This window comes from Grampus griseus (genome assembly GCF_964374135.1).
Source record: "Grampus griseus genome assembly, chromosome: 2".
Taxonomy (NCBI): Eukaryota; Metazoa; Chordata; class Mammalia; order Artiodactyla; family Delphinidae; genus Grampus; species Grampus griseus.
Genome location: NC_139018.1, coordinates 108,913,902 through 108,930,514, shown reverse-complemented (window position 1 = coordinate 108,930,514; position 16,613 = coordinate 108,913,902). Strand labels below are relative to the sequence as shown.

Genomic DNA, 16,613 nt, shown 5'->3' with positions numbered 1-16,613 from the left:
GGATTCTGAGTCACACAGTTGGTAGACAGGGAGGGGGCTGAGTCCAGTTTTTCCTGACTCCTGAGAAACCCACTCTACCACTTACTGGTTGTGTGATCTTGGGCAAATTACCTAACCTTTTGGTGACTCGGTTTCTTCATCTGTGCAAGGGAAATAATTAGTTTTTATTTCTTATAGGACTTATAAACAGCTTTTTATAGGGCTGCTGGGAAGATCAAATGAGTTAATATCTGTAACTCATTTTCAGAACAGAGTAAAACACTCAGTAAACATCCATTATTTTGGTTTCCACCTATGATCACATTTGCTCCCTGTCATGACCCTGGGAGGCTACCCTTTGTAGACAGTTGAAGACAGACACGTGAGGTTGAAGGGATTGAAGAATAGGGCCAAGACCAGCACCCGGGTCTCCTAACCTTAGGAGTCTAGGCCCCAGGCTGAGGAGATCTGAAGAGCAAGCAGGCCTGCCCCAGGCTCAGCCCCTCCCTCTGTCCGCAGCTGCCCTCATGATGGAGGAGCTAAATCCCTACACCAAGATCAGCCCAGCACTGGGTGCAGAGCGGCACTCGGTGGGTGCTGTCACAGGCATCGTCCTCCTGTTGTTCCTCATTGTGGTGCTGCTGGGCCTGTTCGCCTGGCACCGGCGGCGGCAGAAAGAGAAGGGCCGAGACCTGGCTCCCCGCGTCTCCTACACACCTGCCATGAGGATGACCAGCACTGACTACTCCCTCTCAGGTAAGGGCTATGCCCCCAGCAGCTCCCTCCTGCGCCCCGCCCCCACATACACACACACAGGACCCAAGAGGAGCCACACAGTATTCTTGGGGACACCGGGGTTTACCGCTGAAGGTGGGTGGTCGTGCCTGCAGAGTTGTCTTCTGGGGCTGGATGCTCAGGCTCCCCTGCAGAGATAATGGAGGCGAGGAGCTGGAGCTCACTTGGGAAAGGTAGATGGGGCTCCCAGGGGGTGTCATTTCCAGGATGCCCACTCTGAACAGCTACAGTTAGGAGCCTTCTTCCATTTCCCCAGAGCTTCCCCTCCTCCTCACCGGGCTTTAGTCACAAGAGCACCCACACTAAGCAGTAAATTTCCTAAATGCTCCAGGGGAACCTCTCCCCAGCCTGTGCCACCTCAGGAGACCAGCTGTGGGGCCCAATGTCCAAGCCCTGTCCCATTTTTGTTTCCTTGGTGAAGGCCTCAGAGCACCCCTCCCTCCCAGTTCCCAGAGTTAGGAGGGCCCTATTTATACAGTGGAAGGGGACGGGGCCTGACGTGGGGAAGTCTGAAAGTCTGGGCAATGTCCCTCGAATCGGGCCTGCTGGAACCCAGTCTGTTCACAGATGGGGTAACAACTCCAGCAGGCATTTATCTGGGAGTCTGGACTGCTGCCTTAGAAATAAGAACAGCTTTTTGCTTCATATTTCATTAAACAGAAGAGGTCAAAATGCTCTAAAATTGCCCACAGCCCGGAGCCACAGGAGGGTAGGCCTGTCAGGGTATGCACAAGGATGACAGCTCTCTCCAGCTGGCTCCATAGCTCATGGCTGACCTGCAGCCTCCTGGACCTTGGACTTACTTAGAAAACCAAGATCATGTCGGCCTGCTGACATGTCATTCCTGCTAATTCCATTGCCTACTATTTGCCCAGCTCCGTGCGAGGCGCTGCAGGAGAGCCAGGAGCGGCCCAGGTGCAGACCCTACCTTGAGGAAGTTCCTGGCCTACATGCTGCCCTGGGTTTCAGCCAAAGTAGATATCCCCTGATGAAATCCCAAAGCTCATAGGGAGGATTTGGGGATTTTCTTCTATGACTATAGTAAGCAAGGTTGGCTAGGTTTTCCCATGCCATTCCACTGGAATCTGCAGGAGGACAAGGCTAAGGTCAGGAGAAGTGGGGTTCTCTTTACAGCCTCACTACTGGGATCTGACCCTGGGGGAGGCAGGGGAGGGTCAGCATAGCCCTACATAGTGACTCGGGGATATCTGAGACTGTCAAATTAACGCTTCTCACGCTGGTGCCACCCTCCACACTGGCAAGCCTAACCTGCAACCTGCAAGCTGCAAGGAGGGCCACTGCAAGGAAAGGGGCAAATCAGGCTCTACACATTTCTAGGGGAGTAGTAGATGCCAGGAAGCTTGGGGGCTGGGAGACTTGACTGTCTCTCTTTGCAGAGCACTTTCGAGGCAGCCCAGCCCAAGCATTAGTTTAGGGGTGTCTCATGCCAGGGCCAGGGATGTGATGGCATGTGGCACCTTGTTCTCTTCCCAGATTTGTCTCAAAGTAGCAGCCATGCCCAGTGCTTTTCCAATTCCAGCTACCACGCACTGGCGTGCGGGGGGCCTAACACCAACCAGGCCAGCACTCTGGACAGGAACAGCCCCACCAAGGTACCGGGCCCCTAACTCCCCAGCCCCCATCCGCTGTCTACGCACTGAGCCCTCACCACTGCCTGGGAAGAAACTGCACCACCACCACCCCGCCCAGGGTCTGTGTGGAACCAACTGCCAATACAATACACATTGCCCTGTGATCCCATGTAAACACTCTGTGAAGCACGTAAGAGGAAGCCACCAGGTTATATGGAGCCAACAAGTGCCATGTAAGCAGGACACGTCACATGTAACCAACTCACAGCATCACTCGATATAACATACACCCCCATACCCTGTGTGGAACCGGTGGGTACCAAGTCATGTGATCATCAAGTAATCATGTGTAGCCTTGTCGCACATAACCATGTAACCACTTTTGCCTCATGTTAACACATATAATCAAAACACTACAGAATTAATCACTACAGTATGTTACCAGCACCATGTGTGCAGCCAGCACATTATAGAGTAACTACTACTACTTAGGTACCACCTTACATACTGCATGTTATCAGTACACACCCACAACCATGTGTTGCTATCAGAACCATCACAAGGGACATGGAACCCAAACATCAGATCAGTCACAGCCAAGTGTTCCCATTAACAGTGAGTCCTGCAGGCCTTCAAGGTCAGGTGTGTACCACCCTGGACAGGGCCTTTCCTCACAGCTCCCAGCATAACACTGGCTGATGGCAAGACGTCCTCGTACAATCACAGGCCCTTGGGCAAGGATGTCTCAGCACACATGTGTAGTGAGCACCCCCTGGTGTGCCAGGATCCATAGTGGGCAGATGAGAGGTTCAGAAATGAGGGACAGCCCCAAGGACCACAAGGTCAACGGGCTCATGCTGCATACCTGCGTGCACACACACACGCTATGGCAGGACCATGGGGGGCTAACCCCATCCTGGGCCAGGAACATGGCCAGGAGCAGTTTTCATCCTCCAGCTCTGTGCCTTATAGAGCTCTAGGGATCCTTTCTCCCCATCTGCCCCACAGAAAATGTCCACCAGTCCACGGACCATGGCTGCTGCCACAGCCCTGGTAGCAATGCACCCTGAGCCCCCTAGCAACAATGACACAGACCCCATATAGCCCCAGGAGCCACCCCTGTCAAGCCAGCACCCAAAGGCCCTCTTCAGGGGCTCTCAGCCTCAGTTTTCCAATAGAATGGCAGTGCTGCAAGCAGGGGTACCTCGAGGTCTGTATGCAAAGCCTGTGGCCGTCAGCCCCACACCCAGCTTCACAGCTTTAGGCTGATCTGAGGAGCCAAGGGAAGGGAATCCAGGAGCTTCCCAGCAGGAGGTCCTTGATTAACTAGAGCCACATTATCAAGGCTACAGCAGGTTAGAGGCAAAGGACGCCAGGGGTGAGAGACAAAGTCCCTTGTGGCCATGTCATTCTTGGTCTCATGCTGAGAGGGAAGCACCAGCCACCCTCTGTCACTCAGTAAGGGGGTGGAGTTACTACAGAGTAGCCCACTTGGTGACCCTCTGGCTCATTTCACCCCAGGGGCCCAAAGTAGTTCTGTGTGGTCAGGGACCCCTCAGCCTGGCAAATTTTTAGCAAGGGCAGGCAGCTGTGATGACATGGAAAGGACATGGGTCTGGGAGCTGAGACCTAAGTTGTAGACCCAGCTCTGTCACTGCCTGTGTGTGTGACCATGAGCGGGGCCCACAAGCAGGACTAAGGTCCCTAGCTGTGCAATGAGAACAACCATCCTTGCCTCATATGAAGGGCAGCTGTGAGATCGCAGGAAGAGAAAGGGTTGCGCCATAAGGCCAACCTACCCTGAAGCTTTCTTGGTCACATGAAAGGAAGATTCTCACACTCAGCCCAGGTCAGGTGGCAGAGGTGACAGTGATGTTGCAGGCAGCCTCGGCACCCGGCTCTGTGCTGGAGATGGCCTCGTGTTGCAGCTGAGACGCTGCCAACACCCCTTTCTCCTGCAGCTCAGCCCCATCCAGCTGACCTGCTTTCCCTGTCAGGGCCAGCTTGGCTCAGGCCAGTTCTTGGCTCTCAAGAGGCCCTGCCCTTTGCTCCCCTGTGTCCCAGGGGCCCAAGAGCCTTACAGCTTCAGCCAGACTGCTTAGATGGGGGTATATGTTCTGTTCCCACTGGCCTCAGCCACACTACGGTGGCCTATCATAGAACACCTAACTCTCCCTTTCCCTCAACGACCTAGCACCTAGGTGGGTCAGGGTCATCACAGGGGTGGGTGCATGAGGGTGGGCAAAAAAAGCAAAGGCTGGGCAGGGGCATCTCAAGGGTACTAGATAGTAGCTCGCTCTCCTACTTTCCAAACAAACAGCTCAGTAACAAGTCCCTTGACAGAGACATGGCAGGCTGGACCCCCTACAGCTATGTGAACGTGTTAGGTCAGTAGTGGTTTGAGTCTGGTCCCTTGCCATCACATCCCACCCTCTTCTCCTTCTCCCATATTGACAGGGGCCCATCCCAGCTCCCTGGGAGAGTTAGTAGATAAATCTTAAGCATGGTTTCCCCCAGGGTGAAGGGGTGTGGGGAGGAAACCCAAGCCCCTATTTCAGCTCTTATAAGCAAATGAAGTCCAAGAGCCCTTTCATTCCTATGTTAGGGGATAGGGAGAGAGTGGCTATGACCCAGGGACCACAAGGGAGAAAGCTAGGGCCCAGATGTGGGGATTCAGGTTGGAAGCAAAAGATGCACTCACCATCTGGGAAAGGGACCCCTGCCTGAGCCAGGCCCCACCAAGGTGCCCCTTTCAAGGGCTCATTCCCTCTGCCCCACTGCCCTGGCAGACACCAATTCCTATGGGGGTGCGGGAGAGGGGTGGGGAGTGAGGGGTAGCAAGGCCAGTGGCCTCAGCTCTAGCAAATCCCTCTGGCCCTGCTGGCTCTAGCGCCTTTGGATGCTACACATGGAAGCCCTAATTCCTTCCAACCTGCCCCACCCTGACCCTCATCCCCCAACCCCTGCCATACCAGGGCCCTGGGAATAATGGCTCCTCCCTGTCATCCTCTCACTAGACTCCCATTTCCAGATCAGTGCCCTGGAGGCCAGGTACCCGCCCGAGGACTTCTACATTGAACTTAGACACCTCAGCCACCCCGCTGAGCTACACTCACCAGGTTAGACTCCCAGCCCTACCCTCTATCCCCTGGACCCCTGAGGTTGTCATACCAGACCAGACCCAGCGCCTACCCTAACCCCCACTCCTATCCTTTAACTTACCCCCATGGTCCCAGAACTCTCCCTGCTGAGCCCCTTCCCTCCGACATAATTAATCTACAAGCCCGATTCCCTATCTGAAGAAGGAAGCCTGTCTGGATCCCCCCAGTCACCCCCTCTCCTCCTATCATGGTCAGTGGATATGGACAAACTGCAAGTAGTATTAGGTGAAGGGAACACAACATAACCGCACTCCCTGCAGACCACAGAATACAACCCAAAACCACTGAGAAGTGACTTGGAGATGGTGACATCTTTGGGATTCTTTGGGCCCGTGGATGTGAATGACGGAGAGTTGGTTCTGTGGCCAAAAAGCCCAATGTCCCTCAGAGAGAGACCCCAGACTGGCTCTCCCAGATCATAGGGTAGGGTGGTCCAGTAGGGATCTAGAGAGGTTGAGGCAGGATGTGTCAACCAACATCCTCTGTGCTCATATATTAGGCTCAAACCTGGTAGCTTGGGAAAGATGCAAAAAAGAGACTTGGAAAATCAGTCCTGCTATGGGAGGATGTGAGGTAGGAGTTACAGAAGTAGGTGCAATGAATAAACAGAGAATTTGGCCTCCCTACAAAGTAGTCCTGCCCTAGATGGCACACTGGACAACCTGGGCCTGAATTCAGGCTCTAGCTGGTTTCTAGAGCTCAAGTGAAATGCAGCTCTACCAACCCCTGCAGGTCTCTGAGGCCAGTAGCAGTAAGAAGAGCAAAGGTTCTAAATCCATCTACCTGTTAAGTAGGCATGGGCTTCACATACCCTGGGCTTATACCCAGGAGGCTGTGCTCCTGGCTGTGAGCCCCCTAAGCAGTGCTCAGGACATTCAATAACCCCACCAGATACAATCCCCCGACACACACACTACCACCACCCTGCACCTCTTTCCATTTGGGAGCATCCTCTGGGCTCAGCCCAGATTTCTCCCTTCAACCACTGTAGCCAGAGCCACCACACGCTGTCATTTTCGCTTACACTGAGGCAGGCTGGTGGCCAATGGGAGAGAATACTTGAGAACATCTGAGCTCTACGCAGAACTCAACTTCTCACTTGTCGGTGTGATCTCAGACAAGTCACTGCCCTTCTTTGAGCCTGTTTCCTGTTCTCTAAAAAGGGAAAAAGTTAACAGCCTAGCCTCCCTCCCTCAGGGAGGGCAAAAGAAGCCCTGGTCTAGAATAAAGTGCTGAACTGACACCAGTGATACAGACTGTTACAGTCATGCTTCTGAAGGGCACAGGTACCTACAGGCCCTTTGGAGAATAGCAAACTTGAGAAAAACTTGGATCTGATTCTGCTCTATCACTGAGCAATGTGTGGAAGGAAGGGAGATAGGAGTAGGCTCCTGCAATTTCAACTAGGGACCTCTATATGGAAGAGGTATGGGGATGTATCTAAAGAGCCATGGGTTGGTCTTCAGTGTCAACAACTGGGGAGAGTCAAGTGCAGTGAAACTGTATTTTAGTAAGCACTTGCTGCATGCCTTGCCTGATATGGCATTCTCAGTTAAAAGCTGAAAATAATGGCTTCGTGAGCCCAAGTCATCACTGTCCCAAATTTAAAGTATCACATAATTTCTTTTCTGGGATCACCAGTAGCAAAGAACCAGAGCTTGGTCGCTGAAGCTTTGTGTCCTTCCTGCCTCTGGCTGGGGCTCAGAACCATGCATTGTGGGAGCCTAGGATAAACTGTGACAGCCAAAAGGGAAAAAAGAAATCCTTGGGACTGAAAAACACTGGTAGTATTGTTCAAATACAACTCTCAATTATGTGCAAATAGTCCACCCAAAAAAAGTGGGGCAGGGGGAGGGGGACTAAGCCAGCTGACTATGTAAGGGAATGACTATACATCCTGTAGAGATGACCAATGAAGAACCTCAGCTACCTGTTCACCTCCCTCTGGCTCCCCTCAGTCGAGCTTTGGATCCAGAAGGGGAGAGGGAAGACCAGAGCTACAAGGTGAGAAACAGTCTTCACCCCCTCTCCGAAGTCCAACAGAACTGGCACTGGGAATGTCATACACCCTTCCCCCAAGCTAAGAACTGGTTCTGATTCATTCCTTATCCTATACTTTTGGAGACTGAAACTTCACCTACAGTGACTGTAGGTGGCATCAGAACTGCCTTTGATCACCTCCTGGAAGACATTCCCCTCAGAGTGAAGGTTAAAGAGCAGTAGTGCTAAATATGCCAGGGGGTGCTGTAGCTCATCATTTATGCTTTAGGAGCTTTTAAAGAATTCCTGTATGGTCAAGATGATTTAGAGTAGATTAAACCCAGAATAATTTTCTAGCACTAAAGAACTATTTATTTTCTGGGTAGGGGAGAAAGAAAACAAACAAACAAAAGAACTCATGCAGTCTAGGTAAACCTCATTCACCCCTATAATTTTCTTTCCTTTTACTGTTTTTATGCAGGTGCTTGTGGAATGGATAGACGTCAGAACACATACATTATGGACAAAGGCTTCAAAGGTACAGTATCTAATCCTGACGTCCCATTAGAAAGGGCTTAGCAAGAAAAAGAGTGCAGATCTGAAATGGCCAGTTCTACCAGGTACAAACTGCGCATCTCTTCCCCCACCCCCCCAAAAAATGTTAAAGACCACAGGACCTGGGGCTGCTGGGTAGCTCTGCCCAGGAGGAGTAATCATAATAATAATGATTTCATCTTTTGATTTCAGTTGCACCTGCTTAGGAAACGCTTATGGGTTTTTTATAGATGCCAACTAAATGTCTTCGGAAATGTAGAACGTCATTATCCAACCAATTAGTACAAGTTAAATTGATTATAAAATCTGAAATAAAGTCAATCTACCTGCCCCAGAGGCCTCCTGTCATTGCGCTGGTAAGGAATGCCACCCTGCACCTTCTGGCTTTCTGGGGCACAAGGAATGAAAATAATACCTAGTGTTAATATTGTACGGCACTCCACCCTCACGAGATCTCTGCCCCAGAGAAAAGAGAAGCCAGGACTAATCCCTAACACATAGGAACTGCAAGTTGGATCATCCTTCTAGGAAGTATACAGGTGAAGCCAAATATGAAAGGTCAGGTCCTGCCCCAGGCTTAGGGCCTAGGTTTAAATAACAGAAATGTGTGAAACAGGTGGCTTTGAAATTGTCACTTATTAACTATGACCAACCACCGTAAGGCACAGTTTTCTCAAATTGCAAGGTTGGGATAAGTATGCCTGTCCTATGATCTAACAAGGTTATCCTGAGTATCTAATAAAAAACACAGATCACAAGTGTTTCTGCATATTGTAACGGGTTATACTAATGTAGTAGAGTTGTCCTTGTGTCTCTGAGGACTATTTAAGAGTCTCAGCCAAACTGAAAGAGATATGACTTACAGCAACGATCCCAGCGGATATCCTAAACCTAGCTGTGTACCAGAATCACCTGGAAAGCTTGTTAAAAATACATATGTTCACCCCCCAACTCCCCAAGATTCTGATGCCATAGATCTAGAGTGGGACCTTTTGTGACAAATGCCTCAGGGCATCCTTATGTAGCGTATCACCTAACACTTACAAACCCCTAAGTCTAGACTGACTCAGATTTCCCAGATTACCCTTCTGGTCTTTCAGACTTAGCCTTAGGTACACCTGAGACACCACTTTCCTAACCAAGGAGAGTTAGTCGTCTTCAACCTTTGGTGGGGTGGTTATTAGAAGTGGGGTGAGAAAAAAAAAGTGGGGTGAGCTAGGGGTGGATGGTGGTGAGAATTGTGTTCTGAACAACAGAGCAGGAAGGACAAGTCTCCACCAGCACGTGTTAGGATGTGCACAGCCCAAGAGGAGGATGTGCACAGCCCAAGAGAACGATCTGAGGACAGAAGGTCACCACCCATAGGTCACTATGCCCTTGGGATCATCATTCTGGCAATTTTTTGTTAGTTTTGACTTAAACCACCCAAATGAAAGGAAGCGCCATTACAGTAGATGAAGCTAAACAATAGAAAACAAAACTATACTGTCTTATCACTGTGACCTGGGACCTCAGTTTCTTTCTCAAGGAGGAATGGGGACTGGACAGAAACATCTCTAAGGACCTTTACAGCTCTGAGAATATGCATGACTCAAGCATGAATGAATTCAGACAGGCCCAGACACCTCAATAAATGAGCACACAACTTCCCTATGCACTTCATTGTCCTACGCATTGTGATTATAGTAGTTACTCGCAGCCATAAATGTAAAACAAAGTTAAGGACTCAGCCATGGCGTCATTCATTCCTGTTTTGTGGGATCATATATCTGAGTGTCTGAGTGCAGGGGAGACTTGGAAGCTAGCAGCCAGGTTTCATTTCACCACTCTGGCTATAATTATCCTTTAAACTGGAGAGAAAAGATGGCTATGTAGGCAAATGTACCAACAGGTGTTTGTTAGGGACCAACACACCAGAACAAGAGGAAAATGGAACATCACAGTTAAGAGCTTTACAGAAATACTTATCAAAGACATGGAAATAAACCCCACTAACTGGCTGAACTCCCCAGATAAACATATAATAAACTAGTTTGTACCAGGAATGGAATTATTTCCTAAAACTACTGGCCCAAACCAAATTATAACCACTAAGAGTTAAGATAAAGAGTCTTAGGGCTTCCCTGGTGGCGCAGTGATTGAGAGTCCGCCTGCCGATACAGGGGACACGGGTTCGTGCCCCGGTCTGGGAAGATCCCACATGCCGCGGAGGGGCTGGGCCCGTGAGCCATGGCCGCTGAGCCTGCACGTCCGGAGCCTGTGCTCCGCAATGGGCAGTTAGAGGCCCGTGTACCGCAAAAAAAAACCAAAAAACAAAACAAAACAAAAGAGTCTTAGTGTTCTCTGAACTCAGTGGGAAAGAGCCCTGGCCTGGGAGTTAAAAGATATGGGTTCTAAGGGGAATTCCCTGGTGGTCCAGTGGTTAGGACTTGGCGCTTTTACTGCTGGGGCCCGGGTTCAATCCCTGGTCGGAGAACTAAGATCCTGCAAGCTGCACGGTGCAGCCAAACAAAAATTTAAAAAAAACAAAAAAAACAAACGGGCTTCCCTGGTGGCGCAGTGGCTGAGAGTCCGCCTGCCGATGCAGGGGACACGGGTTCGTGCCCCGGTCCGGGAGGATCCCACATGCCGCGGAGCGGCTGGGCCCGTGAGCCATGGCCACTAAGCCTGCGCGTCCGGAGCCTGTGCTCCGCAACGGGAGAGGCCACAACAGTGAGAGGCCCACGTACCGCCAAAAAAAAAAAAAAAAATTGGGTTCTAGTCCTGGTTCTTGCTGTGTGGCACTGATTAGATCACAGTGTTGTTTTCTGAGTCTTGGTTTCTTCCCCTATTAGAAGGACAGGGTTGGGGATCCCCTGGTGGCGCAGTAATTAAGAATCCGCCTGCCAACGCCAGGGGCATGGGTTCGATCCCTGGTCTGGGAAGATCCCACATGCCTCAGAGCAACTAAGCCTGTGTGCCACAACTACTGAGCCTGCGCTCTAGAGCCTGTGCTCCGCAACAAGAGAAGCCATCGCAATGAGAAGCCCGCGCACCGCAACAAAGAGTAGCCTCCACTCACCACAACTAGAGAAAAGCCCGCGCGCAGCAAAGACCCCACACAGCCATAAATAAATAAATTTATAAAAAAAAAAAGACAGGGTTGTGCAAGCACTATCTCTAAAGCCCTTTCCAGCTCTAAGCATCTAATCCAGTCAATGCTCCCTTTCCCCTGTTACTTACTAAACACCTCCACTCACTGTCATCTGGAGGTTGCGCGAGATCACTCATACCGCTGTGCTAACCCCATTTTACCTCTAAACACCTTTCCATCTCTCCTTCCCCTGCTCCCCTCTCAGCAAAATTATTCTGCAACAAACTGCCTCATGTCAACACTTATCTGTCAGGCATTTCAAAGTGCTATAGAAGAATCCTCCCCACTACTCTCCATCACCTTAATGATCCTGAAATCCTGGATCCCACTGTTGCTGCCCCTTTCCCCACCTGTATGCTCCTTGCTAATCCAACCTCCAAGTCTCTCCTTGCAATAACCTTGGCTTCCCAGGTAGTCAGGAGCCCACCAACATCCTGAAAACTTTTTTCAGCCAGTGTGGGAGAAAAGGCATTGTGGCCTTCTAATAGTAGTAGTAGGCTGAGAAGACAAGAGATGGACGTTCAGTGCCTAGGTTTTCCCCAACAGTGAAATATTGGCCTTAAGTAGATGATAGTGTGAACCTGAAGGCTGGGATAAGTTCAAATCCTACTCACAAGATGGCCTTGGAAAATCATTTCCCCTCTCTCGATTTGTTACTTCCTTTATGAAATGAAGATGTTTCAATTAGTTCATTTCAGAGGCCCCTTCTGCCTCTGATAGTTATGTGGCTGTATGTGATTTGCGGAAGGTAGGAACTATATGAGAACAAATGCCAGGACGTTATAGGGCTAAACCTTCAGCCTTGATGCTAATTACAGGCCTTAAAGGAGCGACTCCCCAGAGCTTGGAGAGCCTTGGTTGATGTCTCCCCTTTCTTTGCAACATGCCCAAAGTGCAAAGACTGGTATAGAGGTGGGGCTATAAAAAGATGAGGAAGTGTCCTAGAGCAGCTGGTTATTCTTCCCCTTACCATGCCCTCCCTCAGAGCAGGCAGGTGGATGACTCAGCTGGAGAAAAGAGTAGGTTCCTGAAGTATAGTTTTCCAGCTGGCCCTGCCCTTCCCCTCCCTCCTCAGAAACAGAATCCAGTTTATTCCATAATTCAACACCCTCCTACCACCACCTCCAAACACACACACGCACACACACACTCTTCTCCATCCCCTTTGGCTTTACCTCTGGCCCCTTTATGGATGATACATCTTCTCCCTGAGACTCACCCCATTCCCACAAACCCCAATTTCTCTTTTATCTATTTAGATGCATCCCCTGCTACAGAGCAAACAATTTATTTCCCCAAACTTGAAAGCAGCCGACTTTTCTGGTGGAAATAAGAGGGCCACTACTGGTTGGCTGAGGCTCTGTTAGGCATTGAGCTAGAGCTTCAAGCCTCTCCCACTGCCCTAATAATCAGTCATGGGACGTCCACAAAAAGAGCTTGGCCTTTCTCAGCTGAACTTGGCCCCACAGATAAAAGGCTTTCCTTGTTCAGGGTAAGGTGAAGCTGTTGCAGATAGTCTGCATTTAGGATATAGGACAGGCGTACAGGGTAACAAAATATGAGGGGAAAACACCTTGATTGGGTATCAGAGCAGGGAGGGGTTGTCCTAACTTAACTACTTACTAACATTAGGCAAACTTTATGAGCTTTAGTTTCCTCATTTCTAAAGTAGTAATACTAGTCCTTCCTGCCTGGCCCCCTGCACAGATGTAACAAGTGTCAGTGATCTAACTGGAGTCAGTGAAGACCAGCTACATGTGCTATAAAGCGAGCTAACACTAGTCCTCAAATTTTAGAAAATATGCAACTGAGTCAGCTGCCAATCAAAGTAAAACTGATGTGCCTGCGTGGGGAGGAGGGGAGAGGTGTTGGGGATAGCCCTTCTTTAAGCAGTACTAGTTAGTAGTCCTCAGCTTCCACAGGAGCAGCTGAGTCATACTGCCTTACTACTTGGCTGGTAAATTCAGAGAACCCAAAATGGGACCAAGGGGCCAGCTGAGGTTCCTAGACTTAACCCCACTCCCTTGTACTAAGAAACAAAGTATTCACTAGAGGCAATTCCATGTGACTTGGGCAGGTCATGGCCTAGCGCCCAGAGCCACCTTTCCCCTATGAGAGCCTCACCAGTAGCTGGGCCAATCCAGCCTCCCTTTAGTCTCTGCTGGGACTGCTCGCTGTCTAGCAAGAATGTTTTCTCCTCCTCTCTAGGGTTCTAGGGTAGAGAGAGGCCACAATCCAAGACAGGACCCAAGACCCACATCTCTCTCTGCCTGGGGGCTAAGCTGTGATACAAAGTGCTCTGAGCCTGGTTCTGGAGCTTGCTCTAATACTGATGAGCAGGGTAACCCTGGGGAAGTCACTATACAAATCTCAGTTTCCTCATAAGCAATAAAGGGGGAGGGGAAATAATAATTACTGCTCTGCCTACACTTTTAGGAACTAATGGGTGAATGTAGTTTTGTACAAGATTGAGGAAATGTTACCTGCTAAAACAAACATAAATAACCCTATACTAACAAAAAAGTAAATCCCCTCCCAACCAGTTACCTGCTGTGGGAGAAAAGACTCCTGTGGTGGCACACATCTCAACTACTTCAGTCACGTGGAGCGCTCTGCTCTCACCGGACCAAGGTACATCCAGTAACCCCTTGAATTACACTACCATTTTCACTTTTTTACATTTTCATTAATTTCACAAGTTGGAGGCAGAAAGCATAGAAAAATAGCAGCCCAAAATGTAAATTGTGGTGGTTCTAGTGAAAGATCATCTGAGAATTTTACCATCTGCTAGCACTTATAGAAATTTAGAGCTGAGAAATAGAGAAATTTCACCATCTGCTACCACTTATAGAAATGTAGACTTCTTAGATCACTCTTGACTACGAAGCCCCTGCAACTCAGTGCTTATTTCTAGATTCCCCTGGCTGGCAGAGCCTCACAGAAGGATGAGGGCCAGAGTTGCCAAATTAGAGAGTCTCCTGCTTTTTCTAGGCAAGTTCTGCCTCATTTGAAACAATCCACAGGAGGCAGTAATCTTCCCCCAAAAGGGAAAATGGCATAGAGGTTGAAAGAAGGGCTCCCGTTTCACTGTGACTCCCAGTCACAAAGAGAACCTTCTTCCTCCAGTGAGCTACAGTTACCTTGCTTCATATTTGGAAACCAGTTTGCATCTTTTGTACCCTAATACACCCTGAAGTCTTGGGGATGATGCACCTGAGAGACTACAGGAGAAGCAGCATGAGTTCTCCTAGTATCAGAGAAAGATACTGCTAAAATAGATTTCAGTTAGCATTCCTGAGAACTGGAGTAACTGACCCCAGAAGATATACTGCAGGCTTACTAGAAAACAGGAACTTTCCAAAGCCTAGCTTGAGACCCAGGTGCTTTTTAAACCTCTATTACACTTCAGTCTGCCCCACCTCTGATCACGAGCTTCTCGAGAGCAGGGATACTACCTGTTTACTGCCTAAAGGTTGCCAAATTGCTGGCACTTGTGCCAAATCACACACCTACTTCTTCTGAACCTAAGCTTAGTCATCAAAAAGAATTCAGAAAAATGATATCACAGAAAATACACAGGCCAAGGAGTCCCAAGGCATGGATTCAAGTACTGGCACTGCCATTCACGAGCCATATGACCTTAGACAAGTCACTTCATCTCCCTGGGCCATCATCTCATAAAATACAGTCAACTATCCTTGCAAGATTTTGTAAAAATTAAACAACAGATGTGAAAGCATATTATGAATATCTTGAATTAATCCCTTTCTGGTGCTATACCTGACTACTAAAGCAAAAATGTTCTTATCCCTCCAAAAACATAATTCCTTAGAACTCTGCTTACCTAGAAAAGCACTCCTCAACATATTTAGTAAGTGAATCTTGGATTATCAAAGGTGTTTACAACTTCTCAATCCTGAAAGCACATAAACTGTACTCTGCTTTTGGTATTTAAATTAAGTCATATGTCCTTGCTTGTCCTAAGAAATCTCTCTTGCCTTGCAGATTACATGAAAGAATCCGTATGCAGTTCTAGCACTTGTTCCTTGAATAGCAGTGAAAACCCTTATGCCACAATTAAGGACCTACCCATCCTCACCTGCACGCTTCCAGAAAGCAGCTATGTAGAAATGAAGTCGCCTGTGCACACGGGGTCTCCATACACAGATGTGCCATCCTTGTCGACATCTAATAAAAATATATATGAAGTTGGTAGGTGTCTCAAATAAGTAACTTAGTGAAATCAGGGCATTAGTACAGCATCTGAAGTGAAAACAGCCCTCTCCAGTCCCCGTCTTGAAAATACACCCTTCTTTTGTTGCTTTTTAAGGAATCCAAGGTGAACTGTCTTTCCCAGGACTGCCCTCCTCTCTCATACAAGAAATCAAATTCTTGTGCCAACTCTGCTTTTAAAAAACACTAAGGCTACGTGTGAAGCAGATATATTGGGGGTGGGGAGTCAATACACACAAACACATACACTTCAACTGATTGTTGACACAAATTCCTGTTTAAAAAAGAAAACAATCAGAACAGACATTTGCAAGTTTCAAAATCACCTTATTCTACTTTTTCCCAGTTTAACCCATGTCCCTGGGCTCACTGATAAAACCCCTGACCCCTACTCTAAGTCCCTCTGTTTTGACCAGAGCTTGGGATTCTGATAGCACACTCACTTAGCTTTTCAATCTCTTGAACAAGCCTCAGTCCTAACCTTCATACATTTATCATAAACCCCTGGCTTCTCCCCCGACCAAGTTAAATAGAATTCTCTTCCCCCCAACAAGGCAACCAAAGCTAATCTGTTCTCTGAACTCATTTTTCACTATATTCCTTAGAGCCCACAGTCAGTGTGGTCCAAGAAAGCCGTGGTTGTAACTCCAGCTATATCCAGAATCCATACGACCTACCTAGGAACAGCCATATTCCTGGTCATTATAACCTCCTCCCAGTAAGACAGAGTCCTGCCAATGGGCCGTCCCAGGACAAGCAGTCTTGAGGGTTAAGCCTCTCTCTTGCAGTGCGCTCTGCTGAATGTTCTCTGACTCTCTGAAAGAAGACAATCCCTTGACTTGAAATAATGGTACAGACTGATTCCAGCTGCGTGTCTGTTATAACGTTCACCTGGAACTAAAGAAGAGCTTCCAAGTGGGACTGGGGTAACTGTTCAAAAGGTCCGTTCTCAAAAGCAAATTCTACCGCCCACCCACCCCCAACCCCAAATGCTACGGATTATATAATCTTTTAAAACATTTAAGATAAAGCTACTCATCAACATCCGCTAAATATATACATATTAATATTTATATATTAAATTATCTGAAACATGATGCTTAGAAAGCATGTAGAATAGGTTTTACCAACTTTCCTAGGAGTAAAGGGGACTGGGGAGGAGAGGGGATTACTTTAAAGCACCTG

General features: G+C 48.6%; 1 protein-coding gene across 3 annotated transcripts in view; it reads left to right on the top strand.

The window, feature by feature from the left end:
• Nucleotides 1–16,194, top strand: part of MEGF11 (multiple EGF like domains 11) — a gene marked incomplete at both ends in the record, with an annotated part of 235,534 nt that extends 219,340 nt beyond the window's left edge. Inside the window, 7 exons of one of the 3 annotated variants that reach the window (XM_082649570.1) lie at nucleotides 499–735; nucleotides 2,269–2,387; nucleotides 4,687–4,753; nucleotides 5,384–5,485; nucleotides 7,989–8,045; nucleotides 15,201–15,407; nucleotides 16,034–16,194. In XM_082649570.1, coding sequence (XP_082505696.1) covers nucleotides 499–735; nucleotides 2,269–2,387; nucleotides 4,687–4,753; nucleotides 5,384–5,485; nucleotides 7,989–8,045; nucleotides 15,201–15,407; nucleotides 16,034–16,194 — 950 coding nt within the window. Of the gene's footprint in view, nucleotides 1–498; nucleotides 736–2,268; nucleotides 2,388–4,686; nucleotides 4,754–5,383; nucleotides 5,486–7,988; nucleotides 8,046–8,254; nucleotides 8,345–15,200; nucleotides 15,408–16,033 lie in introns of those variants that run through there. The other 2 variants (XM_082649571.1, XM_082649572.1) reach the window with 2 other exon arrangements.
• Between the last annotated feature and the right edge of the window lie 419 nt (nucleotides 16,195–16,613).